At 52.4% G+C, this 22,609-nt stretch overlaps 17 protein-coding genes across 17 annotated transcripts; 10 read left to right on the forward strand and 7 right to left on the reverse strand.

Annotated features, from left to right (window-relative positions):
* Positions 1 to 12: 12 nt before the first annotated feature.
* SAICODRAFT_31040 (uncharacterized protein) lies at positions 13 to 1,249 on the reverse strand. Its single transcript, XM_019167822.1, has one exon. The coding sequence runs from the start codon at positions 1,079 to 1,081 to the stop codon at positions 53 to 55; it is 1,029 nt and encodes a 342-aa protein (XP_019023106.1). The 5' UTR covers positions 1,082 to 1,249; the 3' UTR covers positions 13 to 52.
* A 181-nt stretch (positions 1,250 to 1,430) lies between these two features.
* Positions 1,431 to 2,490, reverse strand: SAICODRAFT_94652 (uncharacterized protein; the record flags this gene model as incomplete). The annotated part of the gene is made up of 1 exon (XM_019171948.1): positions 1,431 to 2,490. Exon 1 carries the CDS (start codon positions 2,451 to 2,453, stop codon positions 1,431 to 1,433), a length of 1,023 nt encoding a protein of 340 aa, XP_019023107.1. The 5' UTR covers positions 2,454 to 2,490.
* An 82-nt stretch (positions 2,491 to 2,572) lies between these two features.
* SAICODRAFT_94654 (manganese and iron superoxide dismutase) lies at positions 2,573 to 3,520 on the forward strand. Its single transcript, XM_019171949.1, has 3 exons — positions 2,573 to 2,655; positions 2,709 to 2,862; positions 2,918 to 3,520. Exons 1-3 carry the CDS (start codon positions 2,608 to 2,610, stop codon positions 3,472 to 3,474), a joined length of 759 nt encoding a protein of 252 aa, XP_019023108.1. The 5' UTR covers positions 2,573 to 2,607; the 3' UTR covers positions 3,475 to 3,520.
* A 214-nt stretch (positions 3,521 to 3,734) lies between these two features.
* On the forward strand, positions 3,735 to 4,412 carry SAICODRAFT_8575 (neuronal calcium sensor Ncs1-like protein; the record flags this gene model as incomplete). The annotated part of the gene is made up of 3 exons (XM_019171411.1): positions 3,735 to 3,999; positions 4,054 to 4,314; positions 4,366 to 4,412. The coding sequence occupies 3 exons, from the start codon at positions 3,735 to 3,737 to the stop codon at positions 4,410 to 4,412; spliced, it is 573 nt and encodes a 190-aa protein (XP_019023109.1).
* Positions 4,413 to 4,933: 521 nt separating this feature from the next.
* Positions 4,934 to 7,570, forward strand: SAICODRAFT_38714 (putative kinesin family protein; the record flags this gene model as incomplete). The annotated part of the gene is made up of 1 exon (XM_019168599.1): positions 4,934 to 7,570. A coding segment is annotated over one exon (2,637 nt), but the record flags the coding sequence as incomplete, so codon positions are not given.
* A 221-nt stretch (positions 7,571 to 7,791) lies between these two features.
* On the reverse strand, positions 7,792 to 8,909 carry SAICODRAFT_66644 (uncharacterized protein). Its single transcript, XM_019170250.1, has 2 exons — positions 8,505 to 8,909; positions 7,792 to 8,451 (listed from the first exon to the last, which is right to left on the reverse strand). The coding sequence occupies exons 1-2, from the start codon at positions 8,677 to 8,679 to the stop codon at positions 7,940 to 7,942; spliced, it is 687 nt and encodes a 228-aa protein (XP_019023111.1). The 5' UTR covers positions 8,680 to 8,909; the 3' UTR covers positions 7,792 to 7,939.
* On the forward strand, positions 8,794 to 9,938 carry SAICODRAFT_20311 (uncharacterized protein; the record flags this gene model as incomplete). Its single annotated transcript, XM_019166239.1, has 1 exon — positions 8,794 to 9,938. The coding sequence occupies exon 1, from the start codon at positions 8,841 to 8,843 to the stop codon at positions 9,936 to 9,938; it is 1,098 nt and encodes a 365-aa protein (XP_019023112.1). The 5' UTR covers positions 8,794 to 8,840.
* Positions 9,939 to 10,084: 146 nt separating this feature from the next.
* Positions 10,085 to 11,075, forward strand: SAICODRAFT_31044 (uncharacterized protein). The gene has a single exon (XM_019167823.1). The coding sequence runs from the start codon at positions 10,116 to 10,118 to the stop codon at positions 10,713 to 10,715; it is 600 nt and encodes a 199-aa protein (XP_019023113.1). The 5' UTR covers positions 10,085 to 10,115; the 3' UTR covers positions 10,716 to 11,075.
* Positions 11,017 to 11,419, reverse strand: SAICODRAFT_31045 (uncharacterized protein). The gene is made up of 2 exons (XM_019167824.1): positions 11,231 to 11,419; positions 11,017 to 11,175 (listed from the first exon to the last, which is right to left on the reverse strand). Exons 1-2 carry the CDS (start codon positions 11,399 to 11,401, stop codon positions 11,158 to 11,160), a joined length of 189 nt encoding a protein of 62 aa, XP_019023114.1. The 5' UTR covers positions 11,402 to 11,419; the 3' UTR covers positions 11,017 to 11,157.
* Positions 11,420 to 11,503: 84 nt separating this feature from the next.
* SAICODRAFT_31046 (uncharacterized protein) lies at positions 11,504 to 12,919 on the forward strand. The gene has a single exon (XM_019167825.1). It carries the CDS (start codon positions 11,567 to 11,569, stop codon positions 12,818 to 12,820), a length of 1,254 nt encoding a protein of 417 aa, XP_019023115.1. The 5' UTR covers positions 11,504 to 11,566; the 3' UTR covers positions 12,821 to 12,919.
* A 456-nt stretch (positions 12,920 to 13,375) lies between these two features.
* SAICODRAFT_58918 (uncharacterized protein) lies at positions 13,376 to 14,385 on the forward strand (the record flags this gene model as incomplete). The annotated part of the gene is made up of 2 exons (XM_019169638.1): positions 13,376 to 13,488; positions 13,548 to 14,385. The coding sequence occupies 2 exons, from the start codon at positions 13,376 to 13,378 to the stop codon at positions 14,383 to 14,385; spliced, it is 951 nt and encodes a 316-aa protein (XP_019023116.1).
* A 259-nt stretch (positions 14,386 to 14,644) lies between these two features.
* SAICODRAFT_8583 (mitochondrial carrier) lies at positions 14,645 to 15,689 on the reverse strand (the record flags this gene model as incomplete). Its single annotated transcript, XM_019171416.1, has 2 exons — positions 14,645 to 15,558; positions 15,674 to 15,689. 2 exons carry the CDS (start codon positions 15,687 to 15,689, stop codon positions 14,645 to 14,647), a joined length of 930 nt encoding a protein of 309 aa, XP_019023117.1.
* A 295-nt stretch (positions 15,690 to 15,984) lies between these two features.
* Positions 15,985 to 17,347, reverse strand: SAICODRAFT_82468 (uncharacterized protein; the record flags this gene model as incomplete). The annotated part of the gene is made up of 3 exons (XM_019171277.1): positions 17,182 to 17,347; positions 16,732 to 17,127; positions 15,985 to 16,680 (listed from the first exon to the last, which is right to left on the reverse strand). Coding segments are annotated over exons 1-3 (1,236 nt in total), but the record flags the coding sequence as incomplete, so codon positions are not given.
* Positions 17,348 to 17,448: 101 nt separating this feature from the next.
* On the forward strand, positions 17,449 to 19,596 carry SAICODRAFT_72280 (putative endosomal integral membrane protein). The gene is made up of 5 exons (XM_019170751.1): positions 17,449 to 17,646; positions 17,701 to 18,751; positions 18,804 to 18,993; positions 19,050 to 19,226; positions 19,281 to 19,596. Exons 1-5 carry the CDS (start codon positions 17,466 to 17,468, stop codon positions 19,581 to 19,583), a joined length of 1,902 nt encoding a protein of 633 aa, XP_019023119.1. The 5' UTR covers positions 17,449 to 17,465; the 3' UTR covers positions 19,584 to 19,596.
* Positions 19,597 to 19,700: 104 nt separating this feature from the next.
* SAICODRAFT_141326 (uncharacterized protein) lies at positions 19,701 to 20,807 on the forward strand. Its single transcript, XM_019165497.1, has 3 exons — positions 19,701 to 19,838; positions 19,901 to 20,069; positions 20,125 to 20,807. Exons 1-3 carry the CDS (start codon positions 19,780 to 19,782, stop codon positions 20,689 to 20,691), a joined length of 795 nt encoding a protein of 264 aa, XP_019023120.1. The 5' UTR covers positions 19,701 to 19,779; the 3' UTR covers positions 20,692 to 20,807.
* Positions 20,592 to 21,709, forward strand: SAICODRAFT_141293 (uncharacterized protein). Its single transcript, XM_019165496.1, has 2 exons — positions 20,592 to 20,825; positions 20,881 to 21,709. The coding sequence occupies exons 1-2, from the start codon at positions 20,727 to 20,729 to the stop codon at positions 21,541 to 21,543; spliced, it is 762 nt and encodes a 253-aa protein (XP_019023121.1). The 5' UTR covers positions 20,592 to 20,726; the 3' UTR covers positions 21,544 to 21,709.
* Positions 21,710 to 21,735: 26 nt separating this feature from the next.
* SAICODRAFT_26409 (DUF1014-domain-containing protein) lies at positions 21,736 to 22,471 on the reverse strand (the record flags this gene model as incomplete). Its single annotated transcript, XM_019166934.1, has 2 exons — positions 21,736 to 22,353; positions 22,412 to 22,471. 2 exons carry the CDS (start codon positions 22,469 to 22,471, stop codon positions 21,736 to 21,738), a joined length of 678 nt encoding a protein of 225 aa, XP_019023122.1.
* Between the last annotated feature and the right edge of the window lie 138 nt (positions 22,472 to 22,609).

A 22,609-nucleotide genomic window follows, 5' to 3' on the forward strand; every position in this document is an offset into this window, starting at 1 on the left:
AAGTCTGTGACTGGATATGTGAAAATATCTCTTATGTTCCTAGGTACTATGACTAGATGAAAGAGTACTCCGGGGCCTCGTGCGATACAGTCCCGCTGCTTCGCACGCTGTGCCTCCAAGGCCTTGTCGGCGAGTCCACAGTTGCTGCTGCCATCTCCTCCACAAATTCCTTCTCCAGCTTCTCCATGTGCGTCTTCATGACCTCCAACTCACCTGCTCGCTGAAGCACTGATTCACGAAAAGCCACTGGAATGACGGAAGCCCGTGTGACCTGGATCTTCGGAACCAGAGGACGAGGCACCAGCTTCCGCCTGGGCGGCGGTGGTTGCGGTTTCTTGACAGGAGTTTTTGTTTCTTCAGCTTTCCACCAGACTTTCTCATCCGTATCCTTCAGGGTGCGAGACCCGTCTGTAGTCCTGCTGCTGGTGGAACTGTCGCTTGCAGTGCTCGACACTACCTCCATAAGGTTCCTGACCTCCGGCGTCCGTGGCCGGGTTGGTGTATAATGTTGCATGGTTGCTTTCGCCTTCATGACTCTTTCTGGGCCATGGCCTTCGAGCTTGGAATATAATGGCGGAGGAGACGACGAAATACGTGATGTACTTACGGTCATCGGGCTAATAGGCGGAGAGGGCAGCAAAGTACTCTGGTGCTTGACTCGTGTGTAGCCTGGTGACACAGGGAAGTTCGTGCTTAGTGGCGACAGCACCGAAGGTATTCTGAGAGCCTGACTGGCTCTCCATGTTCGCGCAGTTTGCCAGCTTGACCGGTGCGGACTTGTCGGCCCGGGAAAGTTGAAAGCCTCCAGCATGGGTTTTTCTCCATAAGCTGAGATACTGTGTTGCATTATCCTTCTCTGACGACGACGAACAAGAAGCCAGACGACAAGTGCCGTTCCGAAGACAGCAACCACCGCACAAGCGACTACGATGGGCATGAGGACCTGAGGAAGCAAAGTCGTGCCTGTTGACACGATTTCGGCAGATCCGCCATCTGTGATGGAGACCTCTGTAAGCATGGTATCTGTAGATGAAGCAGAACCAGCAGCAGCAGCAAGCGTCTGAGTGTCTCTGATAGCCATTGCGAGTGCGTATGCCTTTACTGATCTGTCTTTAAGAAGAGGACCCACGCGCGGGAGAGGGCCTGAAGGCTATATAAGGCCCCCCCCATCCATCGGCAGAAGCAGAGACCTCTGTCACCATGGTATTACGGAAGGTTTACGACGGTTCCATATTTCTTTGTGGGTCGTGGGTGCGCTTTGAGCGTCCTTTGTCCCTGAACGGCTCCGCGCGTGTAAAACCGAGGTCAATGAATGTTCCGCTTTCGGCAATTCTTAAATGCATGGGAGAGTGCAGGGTTATGGCTTATTTGAAGAAGGATAATACGAGCGAGAGACACATTGGATTGCAATGATATCAGCCATATCTTTCTCATGAACGGCCACCGCGCCCACTCTTCCTCCCCGCAAGAACCTTTCTCCGCTTCTCAAACCTCTCTCCAGCAGCTGGGCCCTCTTGATCAGCACCCTCATTTCCTGTCCTCTTCCTCGATCTCTCCACAACGTTATCCTTCGAGCTCTTAACCGTCCGGTCATACACAGACCTATCAAGGACTCCCCAGTCTTCACCACCGAAACCGATTTCCTGGGACCGTCCCTTCCTCTTCGACATCTCCTTCTTGCTCATAGCCGGCAGACGAATATAATTCTCTTCTTCGTAATTCATACGACGGCGGTCCTCATTTCTGTCGCGATCCGACACAGCCATAATGCGACCCTTGTGAGAAGTGATAGTGGAACCAATCGATGGTTCAGCAACAGGTGCATCCGTAAGCTCTTCCGAGATAAAGTTGCGCATAGTCGCGTTCTGCATGGCCGATGCGCGTTGTCGACGTTCTGCTCGGGTAGGGTCGAGGGAAGCCGGAAGAGTGGTAGAGGAGATCTTTGGCGGGCGGTAAATACCATCTGAGCGCTCTGCCTCCGCACCGCCTTCCTCGTCCTTCCCAGAAACCAACGCTGACGGATTCGGCTTGAACGCCAAAGCACCCGCTGCCGACACGATATCCTTCGCGTCTCCATTCGCAAGTCCTGTCGCCTCCAACCGGTCCGCCGCGCGAACAACCTTCTGAATCATGTAACTCAATCGCCCCTCCATAGGCTTAACTCCACGCTCGAGAATTACACGCAATTCAATCAACTTGTCGCGGACATCCTGTCCGAGGCAATCGTCGTCGTCGTTTAATGATTTATTGCGGAGCTTGATGAGAATGAGGAAGACCAGATGGTGAAGGTACGAAAGCAGTGCGTGGTTCTTTAGCGATAAAAGAGAGATTCCGGAGGAGGTCTCAGGAAACGGAGGCGTGGGGAGAGAGGTGGACGTCGCCTCGAGCGAGGAGTTGAGGTTGCGCAAGAGGCCCAAGAGAGGCGAAGGGCCGCTGGATTCGTTGTCTGTCATATTCTGAACTTACTGATCAGGGTTATTTCGAGCCGGTGTACTTGGCCAAAAAAGTTGGATACAAGTGCCGCACGTGATCGCGAAGATCCAGGCACGCGTACGTCGAGCAACGAAACTCACAAAAGTCGAAGTTTCGGTTTATCGTGCACAAGCAATGTCATTACGGCCAGCATTCACTTCTTGCCTCAAGGCTGCGGCTCAGGTGAGTCTTGCGCTGCTCAACCGGCATGTGGTACTGACGAAGCGTGTCTACAGCGCCGTACTATCTTCACCGTCCGTCCGCTCGCTATCGGAGAGGCTGACCCCGAACAGAACGGTATTGGTCCTTTCTTGAACGCCGAATCGTACAACAGAATCTGGACCCAGAAGCAGTACGCTGTTTGTGATAAGTTGAACACGCTGACAGCTGGTATGGCGGACGCATGCGCACGATCTCGGGCCAAGTTGTTGACATGACTGTATAGGATCTGAGTTAAGCAACCTCCCTCCTCATAGTGTTGCCCTCCAGACGGCGCGCGATCCTGCTCAGGCTGCCGTATTCAATCACGCTTCCTTCCTCGCCAACAATGACTTCTTCCTTCAAGGTCTTCTTCCCACCCCTCGCGAGGCGGTTGATTCCATGGACAGGAAACTGGTCCAACGGATCGAGAAGGACTTCCGGTCTGTTGTGAACTTGAAGGAGCTCATGATTTCTACGGGTATTTCAATGTTCGGCTCGGGTTTCGTGTGGTTGGTCGAGGACGACAGGCGTAGGCTCAGGGTTTTGGCTACGTACAACGCAGGATCTCCCTTCGTCGAGCACGCTGTGACCGATGCCAACTCTCCCCTTACGAGTTTGGACGCACACGCCCGTGCGATGAGGCCTTTCGCCGTTATGCCGCTTTTGGGTGTGAGCGTTTGGGAGCATGCCTGGGTGCCGCAATATGGCATCAACGGAAAGGAGAAGTACTTGAAGAACTGGTGGAAGCAGGTCAACTGGCAGAAGGTGAACTCGATCTTGCTCGAGGGCAGTCTTGTTTAAAAGGGCATAGAGAAGGTGTTATTAACACAAATCGATTTAAAACGAGTTATAAGTCCAGGGCATTCCGGGGGAAGCTGCGCCCCGAGCCCTGCGCCCCAATAATACGTAGCGAGGCCGCCCCGGCCCAGATACCAAGACCTCCCTTTAACCTTCATCAATACACCCTACCAACACAAGAACATCCTGTAGCACAGTTTTCGCTAGCTAAACTTTCCCCAACAGTATCCAATCTTCCGGTATCCGAGTTCACTTGCGCAACCATGGGAAAGTCACAGAGTAAGCTGTCCAGTGACCAGCTTCAAGAGTTGGTAAAATCGACATATTTCGACAAGCGCGAACTTCAGCAGTGGTATAAGGGTTTTGCAAAGGACTGCCCCTCCGGTGTTCTTACTAAGGTCGAGTTCCAAAAGATCTACAAGCAGTTCTTTCCATTTGGAGATCCATCAAGCTTCGCAGACTATGTGTTCAACGTGTTTGATGAGAACAAGAATGGCTCGATCGATTTCAAGGAGTTTATCTGCGCATGTATGCTCACCAACCTTATGACATCTTTGAGTGTGTTCTGATCCGTCTCTTTAGTATCGGTAACCTCCCGCGGTCAACTCGACGAGAAGCTTGTATGGGCTTTCCAGCTGTATGATATCGACAACGACGGCTTCATCTCGTACAAGGAGATGCTCCAGATTGTGCAGGCGATCTACAAGATGGTCGGCTCGATGGTTAAGCTGCCTGAAGACGAAGATACACCAGAAAAGAGAGTGAACAAGATTTTTGCCCTAATGGACAAGAACTCAGATGGGAAGTTGACTATGGAAGAGTTCCGGGAAGGAAGCAAGAAGGGTGAGTTCGCACGCTATTGCAGACTGAATGTGTCGTTTACGCATACTTTAGATCCCACAATTGTTCAGGCTCTCAGTCTATACGATGGTTTGGTGTAAGCGATGATGGGAAGGATTCGTTTGGGGGAGAATAGAGAGCCCGAAAGAGGGTATCTCGGATTCTTTACGTCGAGGCACGACGAGAGGTTGGAGAGTCGCACGCTTGGATTATCACATGTCAGAGGTTGTCAGTATGAATGACTTGTTGGGAAGCAATAAGAAACCGTCAGGAATGTTTTGATATAGTATTGGAGCTCGTTCTGCACCTTTCATGTACCTCTCTGGTCCCCAGACTTCGTAAGGTTTGGCGCCCCCTGGCTACACGGTCGGGATAAACAACAGGGATTACACTCTGAGACGCTCGGCCAACGCGAAGTTTGCGACGTGATACAAGGCGGCACACCCGAAGAAGCCGCTCAAATCGGATCTTGAAGCCGTCGCCGGTCTTCCTTTTTCACCGTTGGGGCAACCTGCAACTCGAAATCAGGTGCTCACCCTTACTTTCCTTGTCACCCCAACAGTGTAATCACGCATACAGCTCCGACCGACACTTTCAATTACCAGCAGAAATGTCCGGCCAAACGATCAAGGTCGTTGCGCGTTTCCGTCCCCAAAATGACATTGAATTACGGGAAGGTGGGGGACCAGTGGTGGAGTTCGAGGGTGAAGATACGGTGAAGCTCAATGCCGCCGAGTATGCTGGTAGTTTCACTTTCGACAGAGTATTCGACATGCAGACAAAGCAGAAAGACATCTTTGAGTATTCCATTAGGTCAACAGTCGATGACATTCTCAATGGTTACAACGGAACTGTCTTCGCCTATGGTCAAACAGGATCCGGTAAAACATTCACAATGATGGGTGCCGATATCGACTCAGCCGAAACGAAGGGTGTCATCCCACGTATCACCGAACAGATCTTCACCTCGATCTTGACATCGCCAAGTCATATGGAGTACACCGTCAAGGTGTCGTACATGGAGATTTATATGGAGAAGATCAGGGATTTGCTGAATCCACAGAACGACAATCTGCCAATTCACGAGGAAAAGGCCAGAGGTGTCTATGTCAAGGGCTTGCTCGAAGTGTACGTGTCGTCCGTGGGTGAGGTGTACGAGGTCATGAAGCAGGGAGGTCGTGCAAGAATGGTAGCAGCAACGAACATGAACGCCGAATCTTCGCGATCACACTCCATCTTCTTGATCACCGTGACTCAGAAGAACCTGGAAACTGGATCGGCAAAGAGTGGGCAGCTCTTCTTGGTCGATTTGGCTGGTTCAGAAAAGGTGGGCAAAACCGGTGCAAGTGGACAGACTTTGGAGGAGGCGAAGAAGATCAACAAGTCCTTGTCGGCACTTGGTATGGTCATCAATGCACTGACGGACGGAAAGTCGACACACGTACCGTACCGTGATTCCAAGCTCACTCGTATCCTCCAAGAGTCGCTCGGTGGTAACTCACGAACAACCCTCATTATCAACTGTTCGCCAGCATCATACAATGACGCCGAAACATTGTCAACACTTCGCTTCGGTATGCGTGCAAAGACTATCAAGAACAAGGCCAAAATCAATGCGGAACTATCACCTGCCGAGCTTAAGGCCTTGCTTGCGAAGGCGAAGAAGGAGTCCGTCAGCTTCAACGAGTACATCAATGCCTTGGAGGGCGAGATTACAGTCTGGCGAAGTGGAGACACTGTGCCAAAGGAGAGATGGGTGACAAGAGAGAACAGTTCGCAGTTTCAACCGGCAATCAGCACGCCGCTCAAGGCGTCCTTCGCGGACAGCCCTACATCCACGCCAAGAGCCAGTACACCCATCGTCGCGCCAGTCTCTCTCGATAAGGACGAGAAGGAAGAGTTCTTACGACGAGAGAACGAGCTGCAGGATCAACTTTCGGAGAAAGAGTCACTCCTAGCACAACAGGAAGCCGAGCTCAAAGCCGCTCGTGAAGAGCTTGAGGCTACTCGCTCAAACTCGATGTCCGCGGTGAATTCGAAGAAGGACCTGGAGCTGAGGATTGAGGAGATGAAGATCTCTCTCGAGAAGGTCACTTACGAGAGCAAGGAAGCCGGTATCACCATCGACAGTCTTCGTGAACAGAACACGGAGTTATCTGCCGAACTCGAGGACGTGAAGCGCTCATTGACTGAGCTCAAGCTCCGTGGGGCTGATGCTGACGCTGAAGCCGAGAAGGAGAGGAAGAAGTTGGGGAAGATGAAGGAAATGATGTCTTCGTTCGAGCTCAACGGCACTGACGCTATGTCAGAGAACATTGACCGTGCCTTGCGGGACGCCATGGAGTTTGCCGAGATGGAAGGCGATGATGCGAAGAGGGACGTGCTCAAGTCAAAGTTGACCGAAGTGGAGGTGCACTTGAACAGCCTGCAGCAAGTCGCAAGAGATCGTGCGATCGAGGTGCATGCTCTCATTAAGAGGAAGGAGGAGCTCGAGGATCGTCTGCGAACGCTTCAGGCCTCCCACAGCGAGCTATTGGAGAGCAAGGTTGGTGAGGCTGGATTGAGTGCGGATGAGTTGAGGGCCAAGGTCGAGGAGGCCTACGCACGTGAGAAGGTTAGTTCGCAGGAAGATGAACTTCGACGAGTGATGGAGAAGAAGGAAGAGGAGAACAAGGCATTGAAGGAGACCATCGAGGAGTTGCAGAAGGCTGCTTCCACCGCTCAGGCTCAGCAAAATGGTACCGCTACATCGCCAAGCAGGGCCCAAGCACGCTTGGAGGCCCAACTTGCTGAGTTTGACATGATGAAGAAGTCCTTGATGCGAGACTTGCAGAACCGCTGCGAGCGTGTCGTCGAATTGGAGATCTCCCTCGACGAAGCCCGCGAGCAATACAACAACGTCCTCCGCGCAAGCAACAACCGCGCTCAACAACGCAAAATGGCATTCCTGGAACGCAACCTCGAACAACTCACCAATGTCCAACGCCAACTCGTTGAACAAAACTCCTCACTCAAAAAGGAAGTCGCCATCGCCGAACGCAAGCTCATCGCTCGTAACGAGCGGATTCAGTCTTTGGAAGCTTTGTTACAGGACGCACAAGATAAACTCACCATCCAGAACCACAAGTTCGAGACGCATCTTAGTGCGGTACGGGAGCGTATCAACGCCTCGAGGGCGGAGAAGTTGAGTGCGAATGGAGCTGGTGGGTTTCAGTTTGGTGGATCGCGGATTGCGAAGCCGTTGCGTGGAGGAGGGGGTGAGCAGTTGAGTGGTGTCGGGTCCATTATGGGGCCTTCGTCGCCGGTTAGTCCCACGACTCCCAAGTCTCCGAGTGAGAACAGGAGGTCAAGTGGGTTATTTGACTTTATGAAGACAAAGGCGATGGGCTCGTCGCAGTAAGTATGCTCTGTGAAAGTTAGGTGAAGGGACGGGGTTTGCACGTGGATTCGCTGAAGGGTTTGCAATTGTTTATGGGGCGTCTTGTTCGTAATTACCTTGATAAGGCGGGCGTATATCTCATTTCCTAGAATTTTTAGCATATAGGTATTCATGACTATCCTATACCATGCATCTTTCTCGGGGTATTCTCAAACGACGAACGCCAAATGCTCCCTTTTCTTAACATGACTACTCCGCATCAGGATCAAACAAATCCAGCCCAAGATCCTCACCCTCCTCTTCCTCTCCATGCTCATGATGGTGCTGATCCTCCATATGCACATCATTAACCACCTCCTTAACTTCGGCCGGCGGCTGACTCGCCTCCTCCACCTTCCTCCTCTCCCTCTCCTGAAACTCCTCGATTGCCCTCTGCCTCGCTAAACTCCCCGCCTCGGGTCCCATTCCCAATACGCCCACTCTGAGCTTCGTCTCGTCTGGCCAGGGGAGTGCTGCGCTTGGGGCGCCGGTGAATGGCGCGATCTTGGCTGCGTAGCTTAGGAGGGTTTGAGCATCGACTTTAGTGTTGGTGGTGGTGGAGGTGGAGGGGGTAGAGATGGGAGCGAGGGATGTGGGGAGGTGTTGGAGGGTTTGCCGGGCCGTCGAGAGCGTGCGGAGGGCGGATGAGATTTGGGTTGATAGGGAGCGAGATTGGTGCTGTAAACCCAAAATACGGTTATGTTGGGCGGTGTGGAGGTCAGCTGCCTAGATCATCAGCACAAGCGTCCAAAGATACTTGAGAAGCAACTCGAACCTTCGTCAAGGGCTTCGTTTAGAGCTTTGTCTGCTTCTAGGAGGGCTTCGAAAGCGGAATGGGTTGTTTCAGGGTTGAATTGGCTGACGGTGAAGCTGGACAACAGACTTGTGACGGCAGCTTCGTACGCTGCCAATGCAACTGGGAGTTTGATCGCTGATTGATCCCCGTTCATTCTTCCTTTACAATGGGTGTAGTGTTTGTCAGTTCACGTGCACGGACGTCGGTACCCTGCAGACCTGGCAGATACGCGCAGGAGCCTACATGTCGGTTGTTTGCCTCGCCTTTCCCGAGAAAACACAAAGTCTACGTTACACCTCCATTCATTTGATCTCCATGCCAATCGCTACAGCTCCACAACGAAAACGAACAGGCATCGCCGCACTCTTTCCCGTTCGGAAACCATCCGTGCCTGTTGTTAGGAGAGCGGGAAGCTTAAGCGTGCGAGCCAATGACGACGGGGAAGAACGAGATCCAGATGTCTTCAATCGACGACAGAAGCTTCAGTTGTTGAGGAATCAGTCGAGTAGTCAAGTAGATGAGGACGACCTAGAAATCCTCGAATACGATCTCGCACCCCTCCCCCTTCCCCAGGAAATATCCGACGTCCTCGCCGGGTTATCGTATCTCCTCACCCACCGCTACCCCCCCTTTGATCCCTCGCGTCTATCCCGAGGAGTAGTGGCGAGCACGCTCAACATGCGACGCTGCATGCCAGACGTCGTCCCTGTCGCGAGTATCCGGGCACTGTTGAAGGATGGAACGATGGTTGAGAGGGAGGTTAGTCGCTTGGCCGCGGAGGGGCGGGTTAGGGTGTTGGAGATGAGGGCGCTGGGACAGGGTGAGCTTGGTGTTTGCGAAGCACCATACTATCTCCAACAAGTAAAGACACGCGCGGAGGAGCTGGAGGAGGAGGCGGCGCGGACGGGGAAGGAGGAGACAATGGCGGCCGTCGACGCACTCCGCGCATTTGCGGAAATTCTGAAAATGAATCCAACCGGATTCCCGACCGCGAATTTCCCTGTTAATGGACGGCTAGAGGAAGGACAGCTGAGGCATTTAATCACACAAGGCTTCCTCGCTCTCGCACCACACTCCACCCCCGGCGCCGGCCACCTCCCCCTCTCCACCTCCACTCCTTACACATTCTCTCACCCCTACCTCGGACTCCTCATTCGTCATTCGCTGCTGGGACGGCAACACATCATTCGCTCGATAACACGAAATAAAGCCAAGACGAAGGCGGGGGTGGTGTTGGAGAGTATGTTGAAGGAGAAGGTGGGGAAGGAGTGTGGGTTTGGGGTGGGGTGGGGTGGGTGTTGTGGGAGTGTGTTGGAGGGGGGTGGGTGGAGGTTGTGCGGACGCCTGTCGGGCGGGGGTTTAGGTTGGGAGGGAGGAGGGAGTGATTGGAATAGAGAACGAGATGTCCATTGAAACTCATTTACAGAAACTCAATCACTTGAGATGACGGCATTCCTTATCTCTCCGTTTCGTCGATGCGTCAAGTCGCGCACCCGTATCCGCGGCGAAAGATAAGCAGAGCCCGTACATATACCCTAGACCCCCCCCCCCCCCTCCCTCTCTCCTCCATCAACAATTACACTTGCAAGCATGGGCTTTCCACTATCGACATACTCTACAACTGAGACGACGACGAGAGAAGCGGAGAGTGCAAAGCCACCCAATGCAGCGGAGGTGTTGGCCGCAAAAGTCGAGAGGATCGCGACCACCCTCCTACAATCACAATCTCGAAGACATCACAACCGCACCACCCATACCCACACCGAAGGAACCTCGAGGGGAGCATGTTGTTTAGAGGGATACAGCGTGGAACGTTTCGCCGAAGATCTCCAACCTGACGATAAATTCGTACAACGCATCTTCGAACTGCTCCTCAAAGAAACCGCAATGCGGGCACGTCAATCCAACACCGCCTCCTCCTCTGTCTCAAACTCCGGCTTCTCAACCCCCGCACCAAAACCGGAAGAACCCCTCCCCTCACAGCTGCACCAGAGACCGAGAGTCGTCGCCGCACCAACCCAAGCCTGGGCATACGACGTCACGCCCCCCATGGGTTCATATCCCTACGAAAGCGCGGAGTGGGAAGAGGGCGAGAGTGAGGAGTACGAGTTTACGGAGGATGAGGAGGGTGGGGAGGATGTGGAGGGGGAGATGTGGAGTCCGGTTGAGGTTGGGAGTGGGTGGGTTTAGTCGAGTCAAGTCCGAAGGGGTTGGGTTTGGGGAAGTGGATGGGAGAAAAGGATACCATGCGATCATGCAATCGCATACGACACACTACAGAACATTGCGCTCTGCTACAATGGCAATTGGCAACTGGCTTCTACGGGACAACGAGGATTTTCGGATTTTTGGAGTTTGATTCATTATATCCAGGGTGAGGTGCTTGATAGCATAGTGATGAGACTTTTGGTTTTGCTTTATTCATTTGAGTGTGCTCTTCATGCTCTGCGTCCTGACTGCGCAGTGCTCGAATGGTGCATACACCCCGGTGGTCTCTATAACCGACATCCTTTGTAGCCCTGTCGCCCGACATAGGCGTGAATTGCTCGCTACGCCGTCTTACATCTGTTCTCATCACATATCGTACATCACACGCCCTATTACTGGTTCCGTAACTCTCGAAAAAGTCCGTTCACCACTTCCTCCCAGCCTGTACACACCCATTAGCCCAATCGCCACACCCTCTTCCCATCTCATATACATACCGCCTTCATAACACACTCCTTAAACGCCAAAAACTCCTTCTCGCACGCATTCTTGTGGATATTCTCATATTGTGCCACCACGCATTTCCCGTATACTGCTGATTGCGCCGAGCAGGCGGATATTGAGGAGGCGAGGCGTTGGAGGGGTTTGCCTGGTGCTGAGCGGGTCATGATGGAAGAGGGGGGGGGTGAAGGGTGATGTATGCGTTGGGTGCCGAGAAGGGAATGGTGTGGGAGGGGATGCAGGGGATGCATGTCAACGTTACAGGGTGAAGCTCACTTGGGCGTATTGTGAAAAAGTCGGTTGATGAGTTCTAAGGTGATTTGGTTGATGGAATGGAGTATGTGGAAGAGGAAGACACTGACACGAAGCTCGCTATCCTTGCCTCCATTCTGACGGAGACTTCGACTTCGCCGGAAGAGTTACTTGAGTTACTACTCCAGGCTGATGGGAGTGTCGAGAAGGCGGTGGAAAATCATTTGGACAAATACATCGGTCAGCCAAGCGCTACTGGAAAGCGTAAGCCGCTGGAGAAGCAGAATAGCATAATGGATCACTTTGGCGGACCGCCTTCTCCCAAGCGGCTGAAAGCCTCGTCCGAGCTGGTCTCGGGGGCTTCGGGCTCATTTGATGGTCCGGATGTTGCGTCCATGCTAAAGTGGACGGAAAGTGCGGAGAGAAAGAAGCGAGAGTTCGAGAAACCACTGCATGTTTACCTCCCAGAGCATCTCGAATCTCTTGCACCATGCACCCTCCACCTTAACTTCCTTCCACCAGACCTGGCTAAACGACTTACTCAACGCCTACTTGACGAAAGCAAGACATGGAAAAGCAATCAATTCAGGTTGTTTGACAAAACCGTTAGCTCGCCGCATACGACATGTTTCTACGTTGAGGATGGAAAGGATTGGGTGAGTGGGGGGTTTTCGTACAACGGAAAGCCCTTACCAGATGTGCGAATGTTTCCGCCAGAGTTGATGGAAGCGAAGCCGTACGTTACTTTGTTGGTCAACAAAATCCTCAGCGAGCGTGAGAGAATGCGATACCAAATTCCAGCAGGCGAATGGGAACCCAACGTTGCGTTCACGAACTTATATGCAGGCGCACACCAAAGCGTCGGTGCACATGCCGACCAGTTGACGTATCTTGGTCCGCATTGTGTTATCGCGAGTTTGTCTCTGGGGGTTGAGAGGGAGTTTCGGATTCGGAAGACGACGCCTGGGGTTAAGAATGCGGATAGTGCAGCCCGTGCACTCTCAATTCATCTACCGGATAACAGTTTGTTGATTATGCACCCGCCCATGCAGGAAACTTACAAACACTCCATTCACCCCGCTCGGACATTGACGCCCCATCCAATCATCGGGACCTCGAGGATCAATATCACGTATAGGATGTATCGCAAATCATATGTTCCGCCTGATGGAGGTAAGAAGTGTAGGTGTGGTGTTACGGCTGTGTTGAAGACCGTGATGAAACAGGAGAAGAATGCGGGGAGGTGGTGTTGGATGTGTGATAATCGGGAGAAGCCGTGTGGGTTCTTTGAGTGGGCGGAGTTTGAGGAGAGTGGTGAGCTGAAGGCAAGGTAGCTTGGTTGTTTGGGGAAGTTTCATGAGGTGTATGCTAGCGATAATAGTGTATTGATACGTGTAGAAGTAGCGTGAGAATAATGATGTTGTTCACTGAAGCATTACACCAAAAACCGAGTCATCCTTCTTTGGTCAAGGGGCCCTGCGAGTCCAATACTGACTGCTGTGACGATACCCAATAGATGGACGGTCTTCCCACGGGTGGTCGGCTCTTGGCGCCGTATGCGATGACATCACTTCAAAGTGCTACACCAGATCAACCAGCAAACAGCCATGATGGATCAACCAGCCATGACGGATCAGAACGAGCAGAAGCAAATGGAGAAGGCCGAGCAGCACGCACAAATCCCCGTCGAGGATCCCGCCACCGCTCCAGACACCCTTACGGACTACCACAAAGAAGGCGATCATGCTCGACTTTCCTCCGCCCTCTCCTCCTTGGTATCAAAGTCAGCATCATCCGGAGAGAGCGTGATGATGAACCTTTTAGCCCCGGCAACGGGCGTCATCAAGAAGTCCGGTTGGCTGGACATGTCGAAGAATGCGTTCAGCGTCATGGGCAATTACGCCGATAGCTGGAATTATGGAAACTATGTCATTGTAAGAAAGACGGGGGAGAAGAAGTGGGAGTCGATGCCGCTTTATGCCAGGATTGGGATGCATTTGCTGTATGGCACTCCGTCATGACTCCTCGTTATGCAACGTCGCTGACGTCGAGGCCACACAGATTTGTCGGTAGAGCCGAACGCACACTACTCGAAGACGGGTACCTCCACACGCTCTTCAAAAAGGAGTCAGTCCAGTCAGGATTGAACTTCGAGAACCCAGCTTCAGCCGCCAATATCCCCCACTTCGTCTCCGTGTACAAACTTCCTCTCGAGGACCTACTCGAGCCCGATCTTACCAAATACAAGAACTTCAACGACTTCTTCGCGAGAAGGCTGAAACCAGATGCAAGGATCATTGAGGGAAAGGGTGATGAAACCGTCTTCACAAGTCCCGCAGACTGCCGATGCACAGTCTTCCAAACCATTGACCTCGCTACCCAGTACTGGATCAAGGGCAAGAAGTTCACACTCGGCAACCTCATTGACGACGACGAACTCGCCAAGAAGTACGTCGGAGGAAACATCGGCCTCTTCCGTCTCGCACCACAAGACTACCACCGCTTCCACTCCCCGGCAGACTGCACGGTCGGCACCGTCCACGACATCACAGGGACATACTACACCGTCAACCCAATGGCCGTACACGAGGACCTCAATGTCTTCACCGAAAACAAACGGAGCGTCATGCAACTCCACCACACACGTTCCTCCATCCCAATCCTCTTCGTTGCGATCGGGGCATTGTTGGTGGGGAGTATCGAGTGGACGGTAAAGGAGGGGGAGAAGGTTGGGAAGGGGGATGAGCTTGGGTGTTTTAAGTATGGAGGGAGTACGGTTATTGTTGTGTGGCCGGAGGAGTTGGGGGTGGAGTTTGATCAGGATTTGGTAGAGAACTCGATTTCGAGGATGGAGACGGTTGTTGAGGTTGGGAACAGGGTTGGTACGATGAAGACGTGATCTACGAATCATTGTACGATATTATTTGGAAAGTGGAAAGTTAGGGCGTTATTTGTTTCTGATACAGTATATTGTCCATGCCGGAATCCAGTCCATCATCTAAGCATAATGTAGATCTCCCACAGAATCATCCATCACATCACTGACGAGAAAACGCCTTTTGCTCCAGACGCTAATAAACGACAAACAAACTGGGTATATCTATCGTCTCATTCCTTCATCCCTCATTCTCCACGCTCAACGCTCCACATTACGACACTTAAATAAGGGTGTCCAAGAAACGACCAGCAAACTCAACACCGGCGAACGTAGCCGCGTTCGCAGGGAAAGACCTCAACAATGCCGGTCCGATACCAGGGAAGAAAGCCTTGATACCGCCATTTCTGTAGAGGGTGCTGCAGACCTGGCTCAAGCTCCTCGCCTCACCAGACTGCAACTGGGACTTGATGGTGTCGATAGGGAACACCAATGTCCACATAGCAATACCAGCACTTCCACCAGCCATGATGATAGCACTCAATGGAGGTGCCTCAGCGTCTTCTGGGGTCAACTTCTTCTTGAGGATTTCGTAGGTAGCGAAGTATGCCGCGGACCCGGGTCCATCACGCGCGAGCGTAGCAAAGGATCCACGGAAAACGGAGCGGAGACCACCCTCCTGGTAGAGCTTCCTCATGACGTCAAATGAACCGTTATACTTCTTCTCAGATCCCGAACCCTGAATTTGGAGGAGGACCTTGACGCGCTCGAAGGGGGCTGTGAGGATAGTCATGGGTACCGCGGAGAAGAATCCAGCGATTGCCATATCGGTCGTGGAGAGCTGAGCCTTCTCATCGTATCCGTGGTATTGACGGACTAGTCTCTTTCCAACATCGTATCCCCAGAACGAAACCGCGAAAATCGGGGTAACACCCGCCAATGGCGCACCAACACCCGCATACAAACCCGTCGCACCACTCTTTGCGATGGTCTGCTTGACTACATCGAGAGCGCCCTTATAAACGCCCGGCGCGGCGGTCTGCATTCGTACTTTGACGAGGTCGAAGGGGTGACCGACGAGGACGGCGCAGATACCGCCGAAACCGCCCGATGCGAAGGATTTTGCATTGGAGATGAAAGATGATTTCGGGGTGTCGAGGACGGCGGCGGGGTTGGGAATGGATTCGAGAACGGTGTCTGAGAGGGATGTTAGCCAATTGAGTCCGTTGGAGGGATGTATGCTGCGCAATTGCTCGTTAACCCGGGGTGTATGCTGCGCCCAATTGCAGTTGCGGAGGAGTGAAACACGTACCTACTGCGTCGCTCATGTTGTCGGTCTTTGTATTGTCTATGGTGTTGTTGGTCGTTCACTTGCAAGATGCCTTGTTGGCCTTTTAAGGTTGCGACTGGATTAATGGCGTCTTCCGTCGGAGGACCGGGAGTGGGGATCTTACACGTGAAAGGACTGATGCGCTGACGTGGGGGAAAACATGGAGACGAGCTGACCTCCGAGACTTGCAGCAAATACAGATAACATTGGAAGAAAGGGGAAACTACGTATTATTGTTGTTTTTTCAATCTAGCGACCGTGATGGTGGATACCTTGGGGAATGCATCATGGAGGTCTTTAGCAACCACCATGATTTTTCGGCTGGAGTGGATCGTTCCTTTGATGTATCCCTGATCCACAAGGTTCGCTGCCATCGCTTCCACATCCAGTATATCCCATTCTGGTTCGTCATCTGGTGTGCAGCCAATACTCCGTACTGCGTCTGCGGCTCGCTGCGTCGACAACCGTGTCACCGCTAATAAGTCATCAAACCACACCTGATTTCCCTTTGGAGTTCTATTCTTGGTAAGGATATGTGTTCGTCGGAATAGTGATCGGAATAGGAGGAGTTGTAGACGGTCTCGGAGGATGAGGTAAACGCCCGACCTCAAGTACCACGCCTTGTGCATTTCGATCGTGAGAGCATGCAGAGCAAAGTCTCCTTTTCGCTGCGCATGAATCAGCGGCGAAAAGTACTCTGCGAGATTATATCGCCGTAATAAATCCTCCCGTGGCAGCATACCGATGACGAGCCCGGCCGCGGTGAGGTATATCAGAATCAGCCGTCGATTGCGGACACTTGCGTCCATGCAATTATTGAAGGCCCATAGTAGATGTTCCCGTGCTGTCGGGAATTGGTTTCTGCTCAATTCATACCGGCCTTGGTAGTACCGGTACTCCACAATCTGCGAAAGGGGGTAGCCCTCTATCTTGGTGATTTGGCTTCTGATACTCTCCATTGTTGTCCCCATCAATGTCGTTTTCCGCAGCTGTTACACATCCGTCAGCATGTCTTCTGAGCAAGGAACCATGCAACACACCCTAAAGTATAATCTGAAGAGGAGATTCGCGACATGGTACGCCGCGCTCCGCTTCGAGGGAACCTGACAAATATGAGGATGCATTCTCTGCAAGAGCGTCGCCGCCTTCTCCGTGTTACCCAGCGCACGATTTCCAGTCATTTGGTCAGCCGCTATGCTCAGCTCCGCATACCATCTCGCCATTCGCATCACTAGAGTATTAAGGAATCCTGCGTCGTTACCGTAGGCGGCATGAAGTTGGTTCATGAGTTTGGAGTAGTGCTCAAAAACAGACACTTCTGATGAGTAATCGCAGTTCTTCATGAATGTGAGGTACCCATAGACGAGGTTTCCGAAAGCTCGGGATCCTCCTTGGTCAAGGTTGTCACAGAGGTCCTCCACGACATTGGCGTTTGTCTGTATAGCAGTATGAGCATCCCCCTTCGCGGATGAACAGACTACGAGTTATACCTGGAGTAGTTCTCTTCTTAGGTCAGGATAACCAGGCGTATTTGGATCGAAGATGAACAGAGAGCTGATCGATTGCGAGTTCTTTGTGTCGTTCGCGGTCTTGATCAGAGCGAGGTATTGAGCGAGGAGCGGACCAGCGCTCATCGAGGTGTATGCTGTCTGCTTCTGTTGGTGGAGTACTCGTGCCCGGGTATACGACATCACGTGTGTAGGCAGGGCCCCGCCAAACACGTCACCGCCCACCAGAGAAGCTCACCACCAGCATTCATTCACCGTTCTCCATCATGCGATCAGGATCAGTCGTAGGCCTCCTAGCACTCGCCGGAGTAGCCAATGCGTTCTATATCCCGGGAACACATCCTACGAATTACGATGTTGGCCAGGAAGTCCCTGTCACGGTCAATGTTTTGACCCCGGATACGGAGGGAAATAGTCAGACATTGAAGAGTTTGATTTCATATGATTGTAGCTCTCGCATCTGCTCAAACTTGACTGTATACTGATCAGTGGGTGTTACAGATTACCACCCTTCTTTCCACTTCTGCCAACCACAAGGCGGACCAAAGCGAGTATCAGAGTCCCTAGGCTCAATTATCTTCGGTGACCGGATCCAGACATCACCATTCGATGTCTCGATGCAAACAGATACAGAATGCTACCACCTCTGCACCTCCACCATCCCCGCCTCCGACGCGAAATTCGTGAACGACCGAATTCGGGAAGACTACAAATACAACATCCTCGTCGACGGACTACCAGCCGCGAGGGTAAAGTACGATACGCTAACAGAGACGGAGTATTACTCGAATGGGTTTGAGTTGGGGGAGGTTATTGGGGCAGATGAAAATGGTGATGGCGGGGTGCCGCATCTGAATAATCATTATGAGATTATCGTGGAGTACCACCAGATACAGGACAAGTACCGCGTGGTGGGGGTTATCATTCAACCTGAATCTCGTGCTCACCGCGCAGATCCTTGCGCGAAGACTGGAGAGGCCGTGACACCGATGATTTTGAGCGAGGAGACGGATAACCAGGTGGACTACACGTACTCCGTCCGCTGGCAGCATTCCGATACCGTTTGGGCTACACGATGGGATAAGTACCTCCATACCTCCGCTCCCCAGATTCATTGGTTCTCACTCATCAACTCTGCCGTGATCGTGGCGATGTTGACCGCGCTCACGGCCGGCACTGTCATCCGCGCCCTCCGCCACGACTTTGCCCGGTATAACGCCCTCGACTTCGATTCAGAAGATGCCATGGTCCAAGAAGACTCCGGTTGGAAACTGATCCACGGGGATGTTTTCCGCCCTCCACGTCGCCGCATGACACTCTCCGTCCTCCTCGGATCCGGGGCGCAGCTCTTTTTCATGACAGGCGCCACGATATTATTCTGCGCACTCGGTTTCCTGAGTCCGCAGCAGAGAGGGGGTGTAGGGACGTTCATGGTGATCGTGTGGACGTTGTGTAGTTTCGTGAGTGGGTATGTCAGTGCGAGGACGTATCGGACCCTTGGTGGGGAGGCGTGGAAGCAGAATTTGGTGTTGACGCCTTTGTTGGTGCCTGGGTTTGTCTTCCTGCGTTACTGAGAATGATTTGAGTGCTGACTAGGGTGACAGTGTTGTTTTTGGGACGTTTTTCCTGCTGAACCTCTTTTTGGTTGGGGCTGGGTCTTCGGGGGCGGTGCCGTTTGGGACGATGGTGCTTATCGTTGCGTTGTGGTTCTTGATTTCGGTGCCGTTGAGTGTTGCTGGGTCGCTGCTTGGGTTTAGGCAGCCTCCCATCGCTGCGCCTATCAAGACGAACCAGGTATACCAAATATTCTTCGTCTCCTCTTTTAGAAGTTGCTGATCAGTTTGGTATAGATCCCACGCCAAATTCCGGAGCAGGTTACGTATTTGAAGCCGATTCCTTCGATGATGTTGGCGGGTATTTTGCCGTTTGGTGCGATCTTTGTGGAGTTGTACTTTATTATGAACTCCATTTGGCATCATCAGGCATACTATATGTTTGGATTCTTGTTCTTGTGCTATGGAATGATGGTGCGTACATTAAGATTTGCTGTGTTTGACATACTAACTCGAGATTGTACGCAGATTGTCACATGTGCTGCGGTAACAGTCTTGATGTCCTACTTCCAGCTGTGTTCCGAGAACTACCACTGGTGGTGGCGCTCGTTCTTCACTGCTGGCGCGACGGCTTTCTATATCTTCATCAACTCGCTCATCTACTGGGCGACCCGACTCTCGTTTGGAGGACACAATGTGACGAGTAGCGTGCTATACCTCGGATACTCGCTCATGATCAGCTTCTTGGCATTCGTGCTGACGGGGACGATTGGATTCTTCTCGACATATGCGTTCGTGAGGAAGATCTATGGAGCGATCAAGGTGGATTAACCTAGGTCCAGCTATATAAAATTCCAAGTTTTGGTTGTTCTATCTGTTATGTCACGGTGCTTAAACTCCAACCCATGTGCGCCCACATCGTGCAACCCCGGCCGGGCAACCGAGAGGCGAGACATGAAGCACATAAACCCTGTCCACCTCCAAGTGGGAAGAGTAGAACGACAATACACGACAATCGGATCAAACAATGAACTTGGAATCCTTGAAGGATCGCTTCGCCGTTGCTTCGGCGGATGAGCGAAGGCAGTTGTGCGTTATCTCTCACAATTTGCTGCTGATCAATGAACTGACTGGACGGATCGCGATAGACTTAGCATGCTGGTCGATGCCTCGAGACCGAGTGACCTATGGCACCTGCAATCTGCACTCTCCCGAAAGAAGGGTTCATACTTTGATATCGTGTCTGCTTTGCCGGCGGAGCTGTTGACGGGTTTGCTGGACTTACTGGAGATTAATGATTTTGGGAGAATGCAGATGGTACGTCGTATTACCTCTCGAGATCGCGGGATATGTGCTCAACGCTGCTTGACAGGTCTGTAAGAAGTGGCGGGAGCTGCTGACGTCGCCGCTTCATGCTCAATGGGCGCTCAAACGATACTACCCGCATGAATACACGGCGGATATCGCGAGAGCGGCATCGATAAATGACGGCCGGTACGCACAGGAGTTCCAAAGAATCGCGGCACGAGGATGGGCAATGCAGACCGGCCACGCGAAGCAATTCGGCATCCTATACCCCGAGGGCGTAGATCCGGCGAAGCCGGAGGAGACCTCATACCCGATCTTCACCATCTACAAAGAGGGATGGCTAGTCATGTACTCACACTACAACTCGGACCCAGCACGACTGATCACAATCCGGAATCTCCAGCACGGACTCGAAGCAGCCAACACAGAACGGAAAACGTTTTTCTATGCACCGAATCGGGAACAGATGGCGTTGATGTGCGTTGGGGGTGGACATATGGCCGGTGTGAGTTTTCGCAGGTATAGTCATTTGTTTCGAGGGTTGGTCCTCATTGTTGTGATAGATTGTGTGCTGACGCTGATGTGTGCAGGACGGCTTATGTGTGGAATCTTGTGGATGGGACGTTGGTGAATACGTTCAAGTTGGCGAGTGCTGCGGTGCACGCGATGGATTGTAATGAAAAGTATCTGGCGGCGGCGTTTGAACATGAGATCGTTATGTGGGATTTGGCAGAGAACAGGCTTGCGTCGTTCATGCCGCTTGAGGTAAGTTGGGTTAGGATGTGTGCTTATGGTCCCAGCTGGCTTACAGAACCTCCAGTCTCTCGAGGCAAGAGTAGTAAAGGTCATCGGCATGGCCATTGATGGTACCGATCCACGACTCATTTACACCGCTGTTCAAGAAATCCACGACGACAACAGCGAGCATTACCGCCTCGACTGCTTTGATGGCCTCACTGGTACACTTGCTAAGCGTGGTTACCTACCCGACATGGAAATCACCTTCGCCCAGCTCAACCGCGGCCGAAACAAGCTCTTCTTCACGCAATTCGACCAGGACAACTACTGGAACGTCAACCTCGAGACAATGGAGTTCGACATGCGACCCTGCGAACACGTCACAGAGTACGCTGACGAAGAATACGGCCGCCTCTTCTTCCCTGATCGCCGCCTTCTGTTCCGCTACGTCCAGCCCGAACGAGAAACAGAAGCAGAAGGTCTTTACGTCGAATCCTACGATGACAAGACGGGGCAAGTGAGGATGTATAATCGGGTCGCGCATGACGAGGGGAAGGATCAGGGAAGACATCATGATATCAATACGAGTCATTTGTTGCAGGGGGATGAGGGGTGGATTGTGTATTGTCAGTTGAATAGGGCGTTGGTTTGGGGGTTTGAGGAGCCGGGGTATATGTATCCGAGTTCGGATCAGGCGCAGCCTGGGCCGAGATGTAATGGGACGGAGGCTGTTCCAGCAGATTGAGATTTAGGGAACGGAGGTCTCTTTAGGCAGAACGGATGATATGGTGAAAGCGCCACTTGCAAGTGCAGAATAACAGTAATGTTTATTCCTATTCAATCAACTTTCCTTACTTAACGCCGTTTCCCATTTTGACTGTTTCTCAGTTACATCGGAGCACACATTTTATATCGTAGCAACATCTTCCCCTCTTCCCTAACGGCCAACCAACCTCGCCTCGGTCTTGGCCTGCTCGTTCGCCTGCATCTCCTTGAGCTCCTCCTTGGTCATGTTGTGAGTAGCGTGAACCTGGTTGAACGGGTTCTCCGGGCTCTTCTGGAACTCCTTGTAGATCATGTCCTTCATCTGCTGCAACCTCAAACCCTTGTGCTCCTCCTTGAGCTCAGGTAGTCTTCGCTCTTCGTACGCAGCGAATGCAGCCTTGAAACGACGCTCAGGATGTCTGTCGACCTCTCCGTTCTTCTTCGTGCCGACCTTCCTGTCCTCGACCAAGGTCATCATGTCTAATGCATCATCAATGTTAGAAGCGGCGAGTGCTGGTGCCTTGTTGGTGGCGGAGATAAAGTCATCGATTTTGCCGGCGCGTTTGGCCGCGACCTTATCGGCACCCTTTGGCTTCGGCTTGGAGGGCATGCTGGCCTCTTCCTTCTCGAGCAGAGCCTTTGCTTCGGCCTTCTTGCGAGCGTCTTCGGCTTTCTTTGCGGCGGCGGCTTCGGCCTTTGCGTTGGGGCCCTTGGAGCCCTTAGACCATTCGGCATCCTCCTTTGCTGAAACAACCTTTCGTGTGGCATCAGCCTTAGCATCTGCGGCAGCCTGTGGAAGCGGATCAGTATGCGATGGACGACGAAGACAGATCGAGAAGGTGACGTACAGCTTTCCTGGCGTTACCGGCAGCCTTCTTGGAGTTTTCTCCTGCTTGCTTCTTGGGCATTGTTTGATCTGGAGGGTATTGTTTTGCTGGAGGCAAAAAGTTCGTACTTTGCGAAATCTCGAGACCGCGTTACGTAGCCGCGGTTCAGCCGCCGAGGGCGAGTCAGGCAGGCCCTTAATCAGGTGAAGCACATGGGCC

This window comes from Saitoella complicata (genome assembly GCF_001661265.1).
Source record: "Saitoella complicata NRRL Y-17804 unplaced genomic scaffold SAICOscaffold_17, whole genome shotgun sequence".
Classification (NCBI taxonomy): Eukaryota; Fungi; Ascomycota; class Saitoellomycetes; order Saitoellales; family Saitoellaceae; genus Saitoella; species Saitoella complicata.

Bases quoted from the DNA above. Each gene is read 5' to 3' on its own strand.
- SAICODRAFT_31040 (XM_019167822.1), bottom strand. From the start codon at position 1,081: ATGGCTATCAGAGACACTCAGACGCTTGCTGCTGCTGCTGGTTCTGCT.
- SAICODRAFT_94654 (XM_019171949.1), top strand. From the start codon at position 2,608: ATGTCATTACGGCCAGCATTCACTTCTTGCCTCAAGGCTGCGGCTCAG. The intron at 2,656-2,708 runs GTGAGTCTTGCG...GCGTGTCTACAG, and splicing joins GCCTCAAGGCTGCGGCTCAG to CGCCGTACTATCTTCACCGT. The intron at 2,863-2,917 runs GTATGGCGGACG...ATGACTGTATAG, and splicing joins GTTGAACACGCTGACAGCTG to GATCTGAGTTAAGCAACCTC.
- SAICODRAFT_66644 (XM_019170250.1), bottom strand. From the start codon at position 8,679: ATGAACGGGGATCAATCAGCGATCAAACTCCCAGTTGCATTGGCAGCG. The intron at 8,452-8,504 runs GTTCGAGTTGCT...TGATCTAGGCAG, and splicing joins AAACGAAGCCCTTGACGAAG to CTGACCTCCACACCGCCCAA.
- SAICODRAFT_31044 (XM_019167823.1), top strand. From the start codon at position 10,116: ATGGGCTTTCCACTATCGACATACTCTACAACTGAGACGACGACGAGA.
- SAICODRAFT_31045 (XM_019167824.1), bottom strand. From the start codon at position 11,401: ATGACCCGCTCAGCACCAGGCAAACCCCTCCAACGCCTCGCCTCCTCA.
- SAICODRAFT_31046 (XM_019167825.1), top strand. From the start codon at position 11,567: ATGGAGTATGTGGAAGAGGAAGACACTGACACGAAGCTCGCTATCCTT.
- SAICODRAFT_72280 (XM_019170751.1), top strand. From the start codon at position 17,466: ATGCGATCAGGATCAGTCGTAGGCCTCCTAGCACTCGCCGGAGTAGCC. The intron at 18,752-18,803 runs GTTTGTCTTCCT...CTAGGGTGACAG, and splicing joins ACGCCTTTGTTGGTGCCTGG to TGTTGTTTTTGGGACGTTTT. The intron at 18,994-19,049 runs GTATACCAAATA...AGTTTGGTATAG, and splicing joins CGCCTATCAAGACGAACCAG to ATCCCACGCCAAATTCCGGA.
- SAICODRAFT_141326 (XM_019165497.1), top strand. From the start codon at position 19,780: ATGAACTTGGAATCCTTGAAGGATCGCTTCGCCGTTGCTTCGGCGGAT. The intron at 19,839-19,900 runs GTTGTGCGTTAT...GGATCGCGATAG, and splicing joins TCGGCGGATGAGCGAAGGCA to ACTTAGCATGCTGGTCGATG. The intron at 20,070-20,124 runs GTACGTCGTATT...GCTGCTTGACAG, and splicing joins ATTTTGGGAGAATGCAGATG to GTCTGTAAGAAGTGGCGGGA.
- SAICODRAFT_141293 (XM_019165496.1), top strand. From the start codon at position 20,727: ATGGATTGTAATGAAAAGTATCTGGCGGCGGCGTTTGAACATGAGATC. The intron at 20,826-20,880 runs GTAAGTTGGGTT...CAGAACCTCCAG, and splicing joins CGTCGTTCATGCCGCTTGAG to TCTCTCGAGGCAAGAGTAGT.